The following is a 19807-nucleotide window of genomic DNA, read 5'->3' as shown; positions in this document are numbered from 1 at the left end:
CGCAGAGGGCGAGGGGGAGGGTTCCCTAGGTTGGATATCTGTATCTGTGGGAAACACTAGGAGATGATGTGAACTAGTCCAGGAGAGTAGAAACCGCAGCAGTGCTGCGGCTACCCATCGTTACTTAGTGTGTGACACACTATCGGATGGCATGGAGTGCACTGTGCCCACTTAATCACTACTTTGCCCTCTGTAATTACCAATCCAGCAGGAACTCCTGTTTTGTCAGACCCGACTGCCTCCCCAACCTCTATCCTGGCTATCTCTATTGCCATCTGCTCCATGGAGGTTATTCGATGGAAGAACAGCACCCGTCCTCTAGTCTGGGCCCTCTCCCACAGATTGTTTGCACTTTTCAGCTGCAATGCCAAAAGAGAGCGAGATAAAGCACGGTTGTCCTCTATGTCCCTATTCGTTAGGAGCTGCATGTTTCAGTGGTGACAGGTCCTCAGCAGCATTATGGCTCTGAGCCATTCTGAGGGGTGAGGACATGCCCTGGGCGCACACCTCCCATGTTCGGGAGCAGAATGTGCCGAGGTTTCTCAGGTGTCTGCAGGAGCGTGCAATCCCTGAGACCTGTCCAAAGGGTTGGGCTTTGTACTCAACTTCCCAGAACGTATGAGATTGCTGAACCTTTTACGGCACTGGATCGAAGTACTTGTTGTCTCACTTCTGTCGCTGACAATGACAACAATCTGGAGTCAGGTCTATTTTGTATCAGATGGTGGCCTTCTCCTGCCACCCACTGGGAAACAGACCTCCCTCCTTTCCCTCCTGGCCTCCAACATGAGATTCAGGTCCACATCAATGTAACAAGGAGCAGCCCTATCCCAGGTGCCAGGCCTCCTGCTCTCTTGACTCATCTCACCTCCTTTTGGAACAGTGGAAGGCTTTGGCACAATCCACAGTTCTCTTCTTCAGGACAGCCAGCAGCCTGTGATGGCTGCTGTGGGGAGTCTAAATGTGTCCCACACTTGATCTGACCCATCTCTGCTCGCGCCACTACTGGCTCTAATTGGACAGGAAACCCATCTTCATACCAATCATGAAAATCGTGACTTTAATCAGTTTCACAAGAACACAAGAAATAGGAGCAGAAGTAGGCCATATGGCCCATCAAGCCTGCTCCGCCATTCAATATGGTCATGGCTGACCTTGGGCTTAAATTCCACTTTCCTGCCCACCCCCCATATCCCTTGATTCCCTGTGAGACCAAAAATCTGTCTATCTCAGCCTTAAATGTATTCAATGATGGAGCATCCACAACCCTCTGGGGTAGAGAATTCCAAAGATTCACAACCCTTTGAGTAAAGTAATTTCTCCTCATCTCAGTCCTGAATGATTGACCCCTTATCCTGAGACTGTGTCCCCATGTTCTAGATTCCCTGGCCAGTGGGAACAAACTCTCAGCCTCTACCCTATCAAGTCCTTTCAGAATCTTATATGGCTCAATTAGATCACCTCTCATTCTTCTAAACTCCAGAGAATATAGGCCCAATTTACTCAGCCTCTCATCATAGGGACCAATTTAGCAAATCTTCGCTGCACTGCCTCCAGTGCAAGTTGTCATGAAGACTCCACCTGCCAAAACTGAGGCATATTAATTTCGTCATTTAAACATTAATTTTAAACTGTTGCTGGACTGAAGAGATGAATTGTTTAAAGAGATCAGCAGTGGCTGGAAAGATTTGCATACTAAGAGACAGTTGCCTGGAGAGACAATAGAACGGCTCCCTGATCCAATTAACCTAAATGGATTTTGAACAGCAGGCATTGAATGTGGAACAAGCCAGCATTCCAGTCCCGCCATCCACCCCCACCACCCCCACCCTCCTCCCTCCCCCCGCCCCCGCCACAGCGGGTCTCTAGTCAGATGAAAGGAATCCACAAAAATGCAGGGGAGTTTGTTAAAAACAACTAGTCACATGACTAATCTGCTGACCCAGGTTTGGTTTTGAACTGCTCACAGAACAGTTTGGGTCAGACTGCAACTGAACTTGAAGAAAGAGCCTCTCTCCTGCCTGGCTCTCTCTCTCTCTCTCGCATGAATTTCCAGATCCACTGAAGACACTTAAACCTTAAGAGAGAAGACTCCTACATCGAAACAAGTTTGAAAGCGTCCACTAGGCCCCAACAAAACATCAAGATTTAACTGCAAGCAAAGACTCTACACCAAACTCAAAGGACGGTAAATAAACCCCCAGCTACTGCTTCAAACTTTTCCCCTTTATTATTGCATATGCATGCTCACGTGGTCGTGTTGCATATTCATAGTCCTTTTGCACTGGAGTGCTGACTTGGGTTGCATTAGAGTGTTAAAGTGGAAGTTTGGTGACTGAGGATAATTAAGGGTTAATTTTATCTTAAGTCTAGTCTGTCTTTTATTTAGCAGATTAACTTAACAGTTGCTGTTTGGGTTGGAGAAGGTGAGTTTTAGACCAGCTTTAAACAGAGTTCACTCAGGCTCTGCTCGCAGCTACACCGTGTTAATTAGAGAATTGGCTTAAACCAGTTTTCAGAGGCTAGAGTCAGTCAGTATAAAAGTGGGCCATCTTACAGTGCTGACCTTGTTTGTACTAGAGTGCTGACTTGGGTTGCATTAGCGTGTTAAAGTGGAAGTTTGGTGACTGAGGAAGTTCGGTGAGGAGGGAGCGAGGAGCTCCTTTCATTTCCTACCTGTTCTCAGAGTGAGGAGAGTCGAGAGTTTCCAAAGAGCACAGCTGACTGGTGAGTAAGTCCTGGTGGGTATTTTTCAAAGTGGATTGAATTGTAAGTCATTGTTTTAGCAAGACTTAGTTGTTTTTTTTAATTATAATCTTCTAAAGTTTTAAATTTAAAGGGTTTAGTCATGGCAGGAGGGCTTGAAGCTGTGGTTTGCTCCTCTTGCTGTATGTGGGAATCCGGGAACATTTCCAGTCCCCCGGACCAGCATGTGTGCAGGAAGTGTGTCCAGCTGTAGCTCCTGGAAGCTTGGGTTTCAGAGCTGGAACGGCGGCTGGAAACACTGTGGAGCATCCGCGAGTCAGAGAGCATTGTGGATAGCACGTATAGAGAGGTGGTCACACCACAGCTGAAGGGACGAGGAAGGAAGGGAATGGGTGACCACCAGGCAGTCCAAGAGAATCAGGCAGGTAGTTCAGGAGTCCCCTGGGGTCCTGCTTGCAAATCGGTATTCCATTTTGGAGGCTGTTGAGGTTGGTTCCTCCAGGGAGTGCGGACAGAGTCAAGCTTCTGGCACCACAAGCAGCCTGTCTGCACAGGAAGGGGGAAAGAGAGGAAGAGCAATAGTAATAGGGGATTCTATAGTCAGGGGAACAGATAGGCGCGACTGTGGCCATCAACATGACTCCAGGATGGTGTGTTGCCTCCCTGGTGCCAGGGTCCGGGATGTCACTGAACGGCTGCAGGGCATCCTGAATGGGGAGGGTGATGAGGCAGAGGTCATGGTACATGTTGGTACCAATGACATAGGTAGAAAGAGGGATAAGGTCTTGCATCAAGAATTCAGGGAGTTAGGCAGTAGACTAAAAAGCAGGACCTCTCGGGTTGTAATCTCTGGATTACTCCCAGTGCCACGTGCTAGCGAGTATAGAAATAGGAGAATAGCACAGATGAATGCGTGGCTTAAGAGTTGGTGCAGGAGGGAGGGTTTTAGATTCCTGGACCACTGGGACCGTTTCTGGGGAAGGTGGGACCTGTACAAGCAGGACGGTCTACATCTGAACCAGAGGGGGACTAACATCCTTGCTGGTGGGTTTGTTAGTGCTGTTGGGAGGAGTTTAAACTAATTTGGCAGGGGGAGGGGACGCAGACTCCTAGCAGAATAGGGACACAGCTAAACACAGGAAAGCAAACAAGTCAGAGGAAATACAGCGGAAGTAAGTTTCAAGGGAGTAAGACCAGGATGGAAGGCCTCTACTTTAATGCCAGGAGTATTGCAGGTAAAACGGATGAGTTAAGGGCAATGATTGACACGTGGAATTGTGATAGAGTAGCCATCACGGAGACATGGTTGACGCAGGGGCAGGACTGGCAGCTCAATATCCCGGGATATAGAATCTTCAGGCGAGACAGAGGAGGGGGTAAAAGAGGAGTGGGCATTGCAATATTAGTTAATGAGTCAGTTACTGCAGTAAGGAGAGATGATTTCTTGGAGGGGGCATCAAATGAAGCTAAATGGGTAGAGTTTAGGAATAAAAAAGGGACAGCCACATTGCTAGGTGTCTATTATAGGCCCCCAGATAGTCAGCGTGAAATTGAGGAGCAAATATGTTCGCAATTTGCAGAGGTGTGTAAATTAGGTGATTTCAACTTTCCCAACATTAATTGGGATAGTCATCTTGTTAAGGGCTTAGATGGAGTGGAGTTCTTAAAATGTATACAGGAGAACCTTTTAGCTCAATATGTAGAGGATCCAACAAGGGAGGGTGCAGTGCTGGACCTAATTCTGGGGAATGAAGCCAGACAGGTGGTTGATGTGTTGGTGGGGGAGCATTTTGGTGACAGCGACCACAACATGGTACAATTTCAGCTTGTTATGGAGAAAGAAATAGATAAGTTGCAAAAAAAGGTTTTGGATTGGGGGAGAGCGAATTTTAGTAAAATAAGGCAAGATCTGGCCAAGGTAGACTGGAAAGAGTTACTTGTCGGGAAATCTACAGAAGAGCAGTGGGGGGCATTCAAAAAGGAAATGGGGAGGGTACAGGCCCAACATGTTCCCTCTAGGGTAATAGGTAGGAGCAACAAGCCCAGAGAACTATGGATGACCAGAAACATTCAGGGTACGATGAGAAGGAAAAGAGAGGCTTTTAGCAAATACAAGAAGAGAAAATCAATGGAAGCATTAGTGGAGTACAGAAAATGTAGGATGGAGCTCAAGAAAGCAATTAGGAGAGCAAAGAGGGAATATGAGAAAGCTCTGGCTGGTAAAAGTAGGGAAAATCCCAAGATATTCTATAAGTATATCAATGGGAAGAGGATAACCAGGGAAAGAGTAGGACCCATTAGGGACCATGGGGGCAATTTGTGGGTGGAGCCGGTGGACATTGGTAGGGTGTTGAACGAATACTTCACATCTGTCGTCACCCAAGAGAAAGAGGATGTAGATATGGAACTTAGAGAGAGAGACTGCGAGGTTCTTGAGCAAATTGTCATAGGGACTGACAAGGTATTGGAGGTTTTGGAAGGCTTAAAAGTAGACAAATCTCCAGGTCTGGACGATTTGTGTCCCAGGATGCTGTGAGAGGCGAGGGTGGAGATTGCAGGGGCTCTGACCCTAATTTTTAATTCCTCTCTGGCCACGGGGGAGGTGCCAGAGGACTGGAGAACAGCTAATGTGGTCCCACTATTTAAGAAAGGCTGTAGCGATAAGCCAGGGAACTACAGTCCAGTGAGACTCACGTCAGTGGTAGGGAAACTATTGGAGAAAATTCTGAAGGAGAGAATCTATCACCACTTGGAGAGGCAAAATTTGATTAGGAATAGTCAGCATGGCTTTGTCAGAGGGAGGTCATGCCTAATAAATTTGATTGAATTTTTTGAGCATGTGACCAGTTGTGTAGATGAGGGTAGTGCAGTTGATGTAATTTACATGGTTTTCAGCAGAGCCTTTGACAAGGTCCCACATGGGAGACTTATCAAGAAAGCAAATGCACATGGGATACAAGGTAACTTGATAAGGTGTATTCAAAATTGGCTTAGCTGTAGGAGACAGTGATGACAGACGGCTGTTTTAGTGACTGGAAGCCAGTGTCCAGTGGCGTACCACAGGGATCTGTGCTGGGTCCCCTATTGTTTGTCATTTATATAAACGACATAGATGACTGTTGGGGGTAGGATCAGTAAGTTCGCGGATGACACAAAGATTTGCCGAGTGGTTAACAGTGAGGTGGAGTGTCTTGGGTTACAGGAAGATATAGACGGGATGGTCAAATGGGCAGAAAAGTGGCAGATGGAATTTAATGCTGAAAAGTGTGAGGTGATACACTTTGGAAGGAGTAATGTGACACGGAAGTATTCAATGAATGGCCTGACACTTGGAAGTTCCGAGGAACAAAGGGACCTTGTTGTGTTTGAAGGCAGAAGGGCAGGTTAGTAGGGTGGTGAAAAAGGCATATGGGACACTTGCCTTTATCAATCGAGGCATAGATTACAAAAGCAGGGAGGTCATGTTGGAGTTGTATCGAACTTTGGTAAGGCCACAGCTGGAGTACTGTGTGCAATTCTGGTCGCCACATTATAGGAAGGATGTGATTGCATTGGAGGGGGTGCAGAGGCGATTCACCAGGATGTTGCCTGGGATGGAACATTTAAGCTATGAAGAGAGGTTGGATAGGCTTGGGTTGTTTTCGCTGGAGCAGGGAAGACTGAGGGGTGACCTGATCGAGGTGTGCAAGATTGTGAGGGGCATGGACAGGGTGGATAGGGAGTAGCTGTTCCCCTTCGTTGAAGGGTCAGTTACGAGGGGTCACAAGTTTAAGGTGAGGGGCAGGAGGTTTAAGGGGCATTTGAGGAAGAACTTTTTTACCCAGAGGGTGGTGACGATCTGGAATGCCCTGCCTGGGAGGGTGGTAGAGGCAGGTTGCCTCACATCCTTTAAAAAGTACCTGGATGAGCACTTGGCATGTCATAACATTCAAGGCTATGGGCCAAGTGCTGGCAAATGGGATTAGGTAGACAGGTCAGGTGTTTTAATGCATTGGTGCAGACTCGATGGGCCGTAGGGCCTTTTCTGCACTGTATTATTCTGTGATTAACCGAATTAGAGTTTCGAGGTTAATAAACTTCCACCTTTCTTGTTTAACCAAACAGGTTTTCTTAAATTTAATTTCTTTGCCTTACCATGGAGAGCAGTGAACAAGGGTTCACTGAGGGGGAGCTAAAAGCACATTTTTAAAAATTATACCCTGTTAACAGTTAAACCTAGTAAAGGCTGAGAGGGAACCCCCTAGACCCCTTTCTCACCTGGTCGTAACAAAGTATATCCTTTCTTAAATGTGGAGACCAAAACTGCACACAATATTCCAGGTGCGGTCTTACCAAAGCCCTGTACAATTTTAGTAAGATTTCTTTATTCCTGTCCTTCAATTCTTTTGCAATAAAGCCCAACATGCCATTTGCCTTCCTAATAGCCTGCTGCATCTGCATGTTAACTTTGTGCATTTCTTCTACATGTTTCTCTGAACATCAACACTTGCCAGTTTCACACCTTTTAAAATATTATGCTTTTCTATTTTTATGGCCAAAGTGAACAACTTCGCACTTCCCTACATTATAGTCCATTTGCCATCTTGTTGCCCAGTCACTTAACATGTCTAAATCTCTTTGCAGCCTCTCTACATCCTCCCCACAGCTTGCCTTTCCACCGAGCTTTGTATCATCAGCAAACTTAGATACATTACTCTCTGTCTCTTCATCCAAGTCATTAATATAGAGTGCAAATAGCTGAGGCCCTAGCACTGATCCTTATGGCACCCCACTATTCACTGCCTGCCAACTTTAAAATGCCCCATTTATGCCCACTGTCTGCTTCCTGTCTCTTAACCAATCCTCTATCCACACTAATATATTACCCCCAACACCATGAGCCCTTATCTTACCTATTAATCTTTTATGTGGCACCTTATCAAATGCCTTTTGAAAATCCAGGTATACTACATCTACTGGTTCCCCTTTATCTACCCGACTAGTTACATCCTCAAAAAACTCTAATAAATTTGTCAAACAGGATCTCCCTTTAGTAAAACCATGCTGACTTGTTCTAATCATACTATGCTTTTCCAAGTACAATGTTAAGACTTGTTTAATAATTGTTTTCAGCATCTTCCCAATGTCTGATGTTAGGCTAACTGGCCTGTAGTTCCCTGTTTTCTCCTTACCTCCTTTCTTGAAAAGCAGCGTAACATTTGCCAACTTCCAATCTGACAGGACCATTCCTGAATCTAAGGAATTCTGGAAAATCATAGACAGCGCATCCACTATCTCTGCAGCTATCTCTTTAAGAACACTGGGATGTAGGCCATCTCGTCCCAGGGACCTGTCAGATTTTAGTCCCTCAAATTTCTCCAATACTTTTTCTCGACTGATATCAATATCCTTAATTTCATCGCTCTTTTTAGCCCCTAGGTTACTGCCTATTTCTGGTATGGAACTTGTGTATTCTACTGTGAAAACAGACACAAAATATTTGTTCATTGTCTCTGCCATTTCCTCATTCCCCAATGTCTACTTTAGTTACTCTCTTCCTTTGTATGTACTTATAAAAGGTCTTGCAATCTGTTTTATATTGCTGGCTACTTTACTCATATTCTATTTTTCCCTTTTTATCAACTTTTTGGTGGCTGTTTTCTGGTTTCTAGAACACTCTCAATACTCAGACTTGTTACTATTTTTTGCAACATTGTAAGCCTCTTCTTTTAGTCTATTACTCTCCTTAACTTACTGCGTGAGCCACGAATGGGTCTTTCGGGACAAGTTTTTGTTTTTGAACGGAATGTACTTTTGTTGAGCCCTTTGAATTGTTTCTTTAAATGTTTCCGACTGTTCATTTAGATTAGATTAGAGATACAGCACTGAAACAGGCCCTTCGGCCCACCGAGTCTGTGCCGAACATCAACCACCCATTTATACTAATCCTGCATTAATCCCATATTTACCACCATACCTTCTAGTCTATTTACCCAATTAACCTTAGCCAGTTCTCCCCTCATACCTTCGTAATTGGCTTTAAGTTTAAGATTCTTGTTTGTGATTGAAATATGTCACTTCCAAACTTAACATGAAATTCAATTTAATTATGATCACTATTTTCCAGTGGATCTTTTACTATGACATTGCTTATCAACCCTGCTTCATTACACAATACGAGATCTAAGATAGTTTTATCCCTAGTTGGTTCTACAATGGCTCCAAGAAACTGTCACAAAAGCATTCTACCAATTCATCTTCCAGATCACTGTTGTCAATTTGATTGTCCCAGTCTATATGCAGATTAGAGTCCCCCACAATTAATACATTACCTTTTATACATGCTCCAATAATTTCCCATTTAATGTTCAGTTTCCCACTGGTGTCAAGTTTCTGATCCGAAAGCAAACCTGCCTCCTGTTTCTGACTGTTCATTTACCACCATACCTTCTAGTCTATTTACCCAATTAACCTTAGCCAGTTCTCCCCTCATACCTTCGTAATTGGCTTTAAGTTTAAGATTCTTGTTTGTGATTGAAATATCACAATTCTGAGGCAAAAATTGAGCCCTAAGTGCTGCTAACTATAGATTAGTTCAAGTTTTTATCAACTGCCTTCTTCTTTGATAATTGGCAAGAAAGAGTTAATTGAGTCACTCAGCGGCTAGTAACCCAGCACCGCTTATTTCTTGAATGAATGTGAATATGGGTCAATGAACTCTCAAATACAGAAAACATTGCAGCCAAGCCAAGAAATTAATCTCATAAAATCATCTTTCATGAATAGTTAACTTTAATCAACAATTACTTCAATTAATACTATTGCATCTTACTTATGCACTACGAACTATAATTGTATTTGTGTTAACTAAAACTAATACATCTGGAAAGATAATCTCTGTTAGACAATGAAGCCCCATTAGTTTATTTAGACATAAGTTAGTAAAACAAATTATAAAAAGCTTCCTACAACACGCTTGAAATTGGCAAGTAATTTTAATGCACTAGTACCTCTGCAACAGAAGTCTACAATGTAAATTCCTACTCAATTTGCTCTAAGAGAACCTAATTAGGATTTGTAATGAGCTGGATAGAGATGCAAAAATGCATTCAGCTGTTGCTGATCATCCCTAAGGCTATCTATGTCAAAATTTGAGCTGTGAGACGTTAATATTTCTTGGAATGGACTAAGAATCTTAAATATTTAATGCAATGATATTCAGATTGAAAAGGATGTATTTCTCTAGACTTTGGAATTTTCTTGACCTACTTTTATTCATCAATGTACTCTGGTATAGATTGTACTCTATTGCTGTCTACGTTATCTCTCTCAATATTGTGTTTTTACCAACGTGCCTGACTAGATTTTACTACCTTCCTCTTAGGCTGTAACACCTCACTACTCTCTGCATTAAATTTCAATAACCTGTCTACAGCTTCCTTAGGTCACTTATAGTCCATATTATGCATAAGAGAGAGAGAGAGGGAGGGAGAGAGACCGAGAAAGATAGAGACAGACAAGTAAACACAGAAAGAGAGACAGAAAGAAAGAAAAAGTGCAAGAAATGGAGACAGAAGAGAGAAAAAGAGAAAGTGAGAGAGATTGAGAGACCAAGCTCAGGGTAGAAATTCGAGAGTGCCCATCCCCCCCATCCTGCATACACTGTACACAAATGGTGAAGTCTGCTGAGCCCAGATTTTGGGGCCTCAGACCTCATTAGACTGAGGACAGTGCTGCAGGAGGAAGCCATGCAGATAATTTCTGGAATTTGAGCCGCTGCTAGTGATTGGTGGTTGGGGGAGCAGCAGTGCCGTCTTTTTTTATTTATTCATTCACAGGATATGGGCGTTGCTGGTGAGGCCAGAATTTACTGCCCATCCCTAATTACCCTTGAGAAGGCAGTGGTGAGGTGCCTTCTTGCACCGGTGCAATCCAATGTGGTATAGATACACCCACAGTGCTGTTTGGGAGGGAGTTCAAGGATTTTGACCCAGTCATGATGAAGGAACAGCAATGTAGTTCCAAGTCAGCATGGTGTGTGGCTTGGAAGGGAAATCGCAGGTGGTGGTGTCTCCATGTGCCTGCTGTCCTTGTCTTTCTAGGTGATCGATTTCGCGGGTTTGGGAGATGCTGAAGAAGAAGCCTCATTGAGTTTCTGTAGTGCATCTTGTAGACGGCAGCCAAGGTGAGCCAGTGCTGGTGGGAGTGAACATTTAAGGTGGTGGATGAGGTACCGATCAAGGAGGCTGCTTCTATTCTCATCCAGCTGGTATGTCTCACTGCTAAGTTTTTTTAAAAAAAGTATTCTTCATTTTTTCATTGACTTGATATACAAGAAAGAGGGTCAACAAGCGACGAATGTCAGGACTATTGAATGACAGATCATGGGATTAAATAAATGCTCCAATATTCCATGGTTCACGATACTACAGTGTAAATGAACCAAACAACTGAGGACCACTGCTGCTTCATAATATTTTACTTGAACCATCATTATTGGTTGTTGTGACTCATTAATGGGCTTGATTTTCCTCTACTATCCCATGTGAAATTGGGTGCGATAGCAGTGGAAAATGGATATGGTTTTCAAGTATAATTCTGGTAGCTAAATGTGATGGGGAATATTAAGACTGGAGATGATATGCAGAAGTGTGGCCAAAAAAGGAAACAAGTTGGCTAACGAGAAGGGTCCAACAGTTGGGGCTAATTTCAGGTGGAAAGTTTAGGCTGAGCAGAAATATGATTAATGTTTTTAAAATAATGAAAAGAATAGATTTTGTTCTGTTGGATAGTTATTTGAGATAGAGGGGCATGAGTATAAATTCATTGGCAAAGACTTAAACTAGGTGAGAGGATTATTTTCTTTCCACTGAGTGATCGGCCTTGGAACAGGTTAAGTTTGTCTAATGAGCATGGATTCTCTGTAGTCCTTCAAAAAAACTGGACAATTTCCTGAGAGAGGAGGACATTTCAAATTATGGAAGTTAAGTTGTAGAATAACTGGGAATAGTGAAACTCATGGTTGAGTCTTCTGGAACTTGTTACGAATGTATGAATTAGGAGCAGGAGTAGGCCACTCGGCCCCTCAAGCCTGCTCCGCCATTCAACAAGATCATGGTTGATCTGTTTATAACCTCAACTCCACATTCCCGCCTACCCCCAATAACCTTTCACCCCCTCACTTATCAAGAATCTATCTACCTCTGCCTTAAAAATATTTAAAGACTCTGCTTCCACCGCCTTTTGAGGAAGAGAGTTCCAAAGACTCATGACCCTCTGAGAAAAAATTTGTCCTCATCTCTGTCTTAAATGGGCGACTCCTTATTTTTAAACAGTGACCCCTAATTCTAGATTCTCCCACAAGAGGAAACATCCTTTCCACATCCACCCTATCAAGACCCCTCAGGATCTTATATGTTTCAATCAAGTCTCCTCTTACTATTCTAAGCTTCAGCAGATACAAGCCTAGCCAGTCCATCTTTGCCTCATAAGACAACCCGCCTATTCCTGTATTAGTCTCGTAAACCTTCTCTGAACTACTCCGAACGCATTTACATCCTTCCTTAAATAAGGAGACCAATACTGTACACAGTACTCCAGCTGTGGCCTCACCCCAATGCCCTGTGTTACAAACAGGTTGTTAATTTTTTTTTTAACAAATTTCTCTGTTTTCCAGCCATCTATCCACAAACAGATTAGTGATTGAATTTTTCCCTCCCTTAAATCCTGACTAGTAAATGACTGCAACAACAACATGGTTGTTCAAGTTAAATCAAAGAAGTAGGGTTTATTAACATACACTCTTAAACTTGGGAAGGGAATTAACTTCACAATGCACGCTTACAAATATACAAGGAAAGGTTAAAAGCATAAAAAAAGGTAAGGACATTTACTAAATAAAAAATTATCTTAACTACAAGCTAACATGGATTTCAGTTAAAACTAGAGTCCATTTTTAATTATCAGAAAGTCCAAAACTGGAGATTGCCGACTGGAAATGCTGAGTGGGGGAGCAGTAATTGGGAATACTTCTCTTACAATTTCTTCTTCTTGCACTCTCAGATATAAATGGAGGCAGCTTAATTGCTGAAGTCACCTATTTTTAGACAGAGAGGAAACTGGCAGAAATAAGACTTTCCTGCTTTTTTTTCCAGCTTGTGTCTTCTTTTGATTTCCTTGCTGCTTTTGCAGACTGTGGGTTCTTTTTAAATTTCCTGCTAGAAGGTCTTAGAGAGAAGTCAATGCAGCTTGAAGGCAATTCTGGTTCTGAACAAGGCAGCTGTGGTTGGAACACGATGTACTCTCAACTGCTACAGTTTCAAAATCCAGGCATGCTGAAAAAGATGGCTTTTAGACCCTGACTGGACCCTTTCAAGTAGCTGTCCCACCTGATCTTCTTCCTCTATTTTAAAGTGGAACATAGAAGTAAAAACTTAAACATGCTGTATAAAATGGCAGCTGACAATAATACCCAAATGCACCAAACACAATTTACAGTTGGTTTTCATCTATTCACGACACCTGTATAACTGCAGCATAACCTCCCTACTTTTGTATTCAATTCTTCTCGCAATAAACAATAGCATTCTATTATCTTTCCTAATTACTTGCTGTACCTGCATACTAACCTTTTACAGTTCATGCACTAGGATACCCAGATCCTTCTGCATCTCAGAACTCTGCAATCTCTCACCATTTAGATAATATGCTTCTTTTTTATTCTTCCCATCAAAATAGACAATTTCACATTTTCCCACATTACACTCCATTTGCCAGCTCCTTGCCCACTCACTTACCTATCTATATCCCTTTGTAGCCTCCTTATGTCCTCTTTTACAATTTACTTTCCTACCTATCTTTGTGTCATCAGCAAATTTAGCAACCATACCTTCAGTCCCTTCATCTAAGTTATTTATATAAATTTTAAAAAGTTGAGGCCCCAGCACTGATCCCTGTGTCACACCACTTGTCACATCTTGCCAACCAGAAAATGACCCATTTATGCCTATCTCTGTTTCTTGTTAGCTAGCCAATCTTCTGTCCATGCCAATATGTTACCTCTTACACCATGAGCTTTTTATTTTCTGCAATAACCTTTGATGTGGCACCTTATCAAATGCCTTCTGGAAATCTAAGTACAGTACATCCACCAGTCCCCCTTTATCCACAGCACATGTTACTTCTTCAAAGAACTCCAATAAATTGGTTAAACGTGATTTCCCTTTCACAAAACCATGTTGACTTTGCCTGATTACCTTGAATTTTTCTAAGTGGCCTGCTGTAACGTCTTTAATATACCTCCTAACATTTCCCCATAACAGATGTTAAGCTAACTGGCCTGTAGTTTCCTTCTTTTTGTCTCCCTCCCTTTTTGAATAAAGGAGTTAGTTACATTGGCTATTTTCCAATCTAATGGAACCTTCCCCAAATCTAGGGAATTTTGGAAAATTAAAACTAACGCAGCAACTATCTCACTTGCCACTTCTTTTAAGACCCTAGGATGAAGTCCATCAATACCCAAAAACTTGTCAGCCTGCAGCTCCAACAATTTGCTCAATACCACTTCCGTGGTAATTGTAATTTTCTTGAGTTCCTCTCTCCCTTCCATTTTCTGATTTACAGCTATTTCTGGGATGTTACTTGTATCCATTTTGGTGAAGACCGACGCAAAATATTTGTTCAATTCATCTGCCATCTCTTTATTTTTGCTTATTAATTCCCCAGACTCACTTTCTATAGGTCCAACGCTCACTTTGTTAACTCTTTTTAAATATCTGTAGTAACTCTTACTATCTATTTTTATATTTCTAGCTAGCTTTCTTTCGTACTCTAATATTTCCCTACTGATTAATCTTTTAATTTCCAGAACTGAATGCTCCAGGCGTGACTCCTGATTAGCCACCCATCTTCTGTAAACTTCAGCTCATCTAAAACTCTGGTGCTCATATTGTATTCCACACCAACTCCAGCTCACCCATCACCCCTATTCTTGCTGGCCTACATTGGCTCCTGCCCACCCCACCCACACGCCTCCTTGCCTCCAATTTAAAATTCTCATTCTTCCATTTAAATCCCTTCACAGCCTCACCCATCCCGATCTCTGTAATCTCCTCCACCCCACAAGCTCTAATGTTTCTCTTACCTTCCTCCCTTCACCACACCATTGGCAGCTGTACCTTCGGCCATCTTGACCTTTGTTCTGAAAATCCTTCTCCAAACCTCTCACCTTCTTTAGGACATTCCTAACTGTTAATATCTCCTTCTTTGTCTCAGCATCCATTATTAACTGATTACACCCCTGTGAAGCACCTCAGGACATTTTGTGAAATTTAGACGTACCGGATAAATGCAATTTGTTATCAGGAGGTTGTAGCTCAGACAGTTTCTGAGTTTCCCTGAGAAATTCCATCCAAACCTCCCCGATAGTTCCAACTGAACCTATGCCTGCTGAGGGCAGATGTAGGTTCCATTGTGAGACTTTCAAGGGCCCCAAAATGCAGGATGGAGCACAGATGCTCTGACAGCTTCCCTAGAAGCTGCATGATTTGACTGTTCTTTGTCCAGCAAGGCCCTTCCTATGATTCCTATGCTATTTCAGAACGGAATGCTGTTGCTCTGACTTTCCAGGCAACTATCAGGGTGGGCTTCACCAGTAATGTGCCCTTACAGGCTCCCGTAGCCCATTGCAAGTATGTTTAATAAGTCCCGTCTCTGAGATTTGTTATAGAGCTACCATATTCAGGAGGTTGCTCTTTGTCGCATTTGTGCCAGCAGAGCAGACCACGAAGAATTTTAGGGACAAAACATTTGCTTAACTCCAATGAAAAGCTATTGCTCACATAAACAACTCCTGACAAATCTCTGCATGTCACTACACAGGTTTCCAAATAACCCATTTGCAGATCTGCTAAAACTAAAACAAAGGCTTTTGCTTTGTGTTTTCTCTTAATGACTGACAGGAACTCTCTATTTACTGAATTCTCTGATCAAGGTGGTACAATCTCTTCAATATTAGATTTGCTGGAGACATAGAATGGATGTTTGTAGAGTGGGAAGGTTCACATGTTCCCAGCAGTCAAATATGGTCCAATGCTGGCAGGATTTAAACTTGGATCATTTAAAGCCTGAAAAAAGGAAGACACTCTGCCCCCACCTCTGGAAAAAAATCAGACACTCATTCTTCGAAGGGCCAAATGATTTTTCTCATTTGTTATTTCTTTTATGTCTTTATGTTACAAGAAGGACATACACCTTTATAATGATTCCTGCTAATCAGACGAACCTAGAACATGAGCTGCCCTCCTGACCACAACTGTCCTTAGCAACCGAACTACTAAAATTGCCTCAAAATCCTGATTATGAAGAGATGTTGACTGGCTAAATATTTCCAAGTACATTCAACAATTCAAAGGAACATTAGGGTCAATCTCTCTCTTGCCTGCTCCCAAACAGCGCTGAAAAATATATACCATGTAGAGGGAAATTGGGCGCTAATCCTTTGCTGCCATCTTACACCACAATAGCTTGAGTATAAGCTGTTAGAAACAACACTGCAGCTTTGAATTGTCGTATGACCAAAGTGAGAGGAGTGCACTGTATTTCTCTAGTTCCACTTCTCCACAGGTCACAACATATATTTAAATGTTTACCTAGTTACCAACAGGGTCAATTATATACTCTATTTTTATTTTACAATAAAATCCACCAACCAGGTTTCTTTAATAAACAACAAAATTATTAATTTATTATAAAACAGGACTTAGTCAATAAAGATGCAAAGCTTTAACAGTTTGAAATATGACAGTAAATATATATATTCCCTACTAAATACCCATACACACACCAGTTAAAGGAAAAATAAAGATGCTTTGGCCAAAGTACTTGTTAGTTCTTGAAGAAAAAGGATAAGATATGTTATGATCCAGATGACATACAGTCTGGCGTCCGAGTCATAGACGGGTCACAGGGATCTTTTCAGAAGCAGTTCATTCAGGGGATGTCGAGAGGAAGTCTTCCAAAAGTTTCTCAGCATAAATACTGGTTCAGTTTCTCTATTTCTTACACTTGATTCTCAGGGCATTTCAAAGAGCTGGAGAAAAGATGAACTGGTCTTCTCTTTTAGCAGGCCAACCTCCAAATGACTCAAAGCAGTATTCAAAAATGAAATCCACTCTTGTGCACTGTAAATCTTGGCATCTCACTTCACTTGAAAACAACTCCCATAGTCAGGAGGCACCAGTTGTTTACTTAGCTAAAGACATGTGACATCCAATAAATGTTGTTTTTAAACAGAGTCCTTCCAGTGACCCTTTAAAAAAACACATCCATGGAATCCCTTCAGTCTCAAATGAGTCTATCTCCACAATTCTAAATCACAAGTCCTGAAAATATATTTAAAAATTGGAAACACTTTCATAACAATTGTGAAATTAAAATTGGTGTCAAAATAAGATTTTTAGAATGGTATTAAACTTCTAAATTTAGCAAGCAAATCACATGTGCCTAGGTACCTAAAAATTTAAACATACAGGAGGAGAGATTTGTTTCGGGTGAGGCGCTATGCCAAGGCGGGTATTAGATTGACCGCCAGTTAAATGAGCACCCGATATTCAGTTCCATTTCAATGAATGGAATTAAATATTAGGCACAACAAAGAACAAGCAGCCGATCCAATACCGCCAACTTAGTGCCCCTGCCCGAGGTGAATTTCTATCCCACACTGTGCATTTTTTAAATTATTCTTTCATGGGACATGGGTATCACTGGCAAGGCCAGCATTTGTTGCCCATCCCTAATTGCCCTTGACAATTGAATGGCTTGCTCGGCCATTTCAGAGGGCTGTAAAGAGTCAACCACATTGCTGTGGGTCTGGAGTCACATGTAGGCCAGACCGAGTAAGGATGGCAGATTTCCTTCCCCAAAGAACATTAGTGAACCAGATGGGTTTTTATGACAATCGATGATAGTTTCATGGCACCAGTACTGAGACTAGCTTTCAATTCTGGCTTTTTTTTACTAATTAATTGAATTTAAATTCCCCCAGCTGTCATGGTGGGATTTAAACCCCTGTCCCCTGGGCCTCTGAATTAATCATTCAATGACATTACCACTGTCTGCCCTCACTATAAAAATCACAAGTCTTCATCCATCACATTAACATCTGCCTCCAAACGTGAACCACCATGAAACTCTGAGCCCTCAATGAGACAACTTAATATTTCAAGCAATTTTCATCGAAAATCTAAATCTTAAGAGTGGCACAGCTTCCAACATTATACAAGATGCTAATTGCCAACAGTTTTCTTGTTGGTATTTAAGTTTTGATGCTGCCTTTGGTAGCTGTTCCTTTCCGTTCCCTCTGTTTGCCTTTTACATTTAATTTGCTGTCAAGGAGAGACATTTCATTTCGCAACTTACCCACTCCCTTCAGAAGAAACGTCCAGCAAAGGTGTCTTATCATTGAAATCATTGCCATTCGGCTTGGTGTTGAAGAGTTGGTATTCTAAATTCCTCGGTGCACTGGAGTGGAACCCAAAATAAAGAAGGGATGAAACAACTTAGTTTACATACGAACAACAAATTAGGAGCAGGAGTAGGCCATTTGGCACCTTTGAGCCTGCTCCGCCATTTAATAAGATCATGGCTGATCTGATTGTGGCCTCAATCCACTTCCCGCCTACCCCGATACCCTTTGACTCTCTTGTTAGTCAAGAATTTATCTACCCCTGCCTTAAAAATATTCAATGACCCTGCCTCCACCGCTCTCTGTAGAAGAGAGTTCCAAAGACTCATAACCCACTGAGAGAAAACAATTTCTCCTCATCTCTGTCTTAAATGGGCGACCCCTAATTTTTAAACTGTGCCCCCTAGTTCTAGTCTCTCCCTTTCAGCATCCACCCGCCAAGTCCTGTCAGGATCTTATATGTTTCAATGAGATCACATCTCATTCTTCTAAGCTCCAATGGATATAGACCCAACCTGTCCAACCTTTCTTCATAAGATAACCCCCCTATCCTAGGTATCAGTTGAGTGAACCTTCTCTGTACTGCCTCTAACGTATTTATATCCTTTCTTAAATAAGGAGACCAAAACTGTACACAGTACTCCAGATGTCATCTCACCAATACCCTATCAGTCATGTACATTGGACCAGAATTTCCTACTGTGGTAAAATTGGTGAGGCATGCCATAAACTTTGCCACCTTGGGCACCGATCTCGCCAGTGCTAATTTAAAAAAGAAAAAAAAGACTTGCATTTATATAATACTTTTCACAACTACCGGACATCTCAAATTGCTTCACAGCCAATGAAGTACTTTTGAAGTATACCCACTGTTGTAATGTAACAGGCACAGCAAGATCCATCAAACAACAATGTGATAATGACCAGATTATCTGTTTTTGTAGTAAGGATAAATATTGGCCAAGACATCAGGGACAACTCTCCCACTCATCTTCGAAAGAGCGCCATGGAATGTTTTATGTCCATTTGAGGAGGCAGGGCCTCAGTTTAACATCCAATCCGAAAGTCGGCATTTTCAGCAGTGCAGCACTGGCGGGTCATCCTAGCTCTTTGTGCTTACTTTGTGCTTAAGTCCTGGAGTGGGACTTAAAGCTAGAACCTTGTGCCATGGAGGCGAGAGTGCTACACAACTGCACCACAGCTGACACTCCAAAATTTCCTGGTTTTCTAATTAAAGTTGCCACAACAGACAAAGTGACAAATCAAAAGCAAGGAAGCCAATGTCCATTCACAGACTTGGACTGTTTATTGTTTCCTAAGCATGTGTAAGAACATCTGGTTTTAGCTACCCTTCCCTCTACCCAGTCTGTATAGAGAAATTTAGAACAGAATTCTACACTAAGTGCGTGCTTTACTTCAACATAACTGGTTTCCCCAAATTAATTCCTTTACTGAACAGTTGAGTCTTCCTCCTCGCTTTTTATTTTCGATTGACTTTGAAAATATTGACAAGATTTTTAATGTCGAGCAAAGTAAAAGCGACAGTGAGACTACGAAATGACTCTCTAAAAAGAGTCTGAAGTAACATTCTGTAAACTACATTGGAAAGAAGATCAGGCGCGGTGAAAAATCAGCTGCTGACATAAACTAAATTCACCC

At 42.2% G+C, this 19807-nt stretch overlaps 1 protein-coding gene across 3 annotated transcripts in view; it reads right to left on the bottom strand.

The window, feature by feature from the left end:
- The window catches only part of oca2 (oculocutaneous albinism II), a 546813-nt gene that overhangs the window by 419136 nt on the left and 107870 nt on the right, over positions 1-19807 (bottom strand). For all 3 annotated transcript variants that reach the window (XM_068032789.1, XM_068032790.1, XM_068032791.1), the window contains exon 3: positions 18103-18204. In XM_068032789.1, coding sequence (XP_067888890.1) covers positions 18103-18204 — 102 coding nt within the window. The remainder of the gene's footprint in view (positions 1-18102; positions 18205-19807) is intronic.

The sequence above is a fragment of the Heterodontus francisci genome, chromosome 6 (assembly GCF_036365525.1).
Source record: "Heterodontus francisci isolate sHetFra1 chromosome 6, sHetFra1.hap1, whole genome shotgun sequence".
NCBI classification, from domain to species: domain Eukaryota; kingdom Metazoa; phylum Chordata; class Chondrichthyes; order Heterodontiformes; family Heterodontidae; genus Heterodontus; species Heterodontus francisci.
The sequence above is the reverse complement of the archived record's forward strand: the minus strand, read 5'-3'. Positions and strand labels throughout refer to the sequence as shown.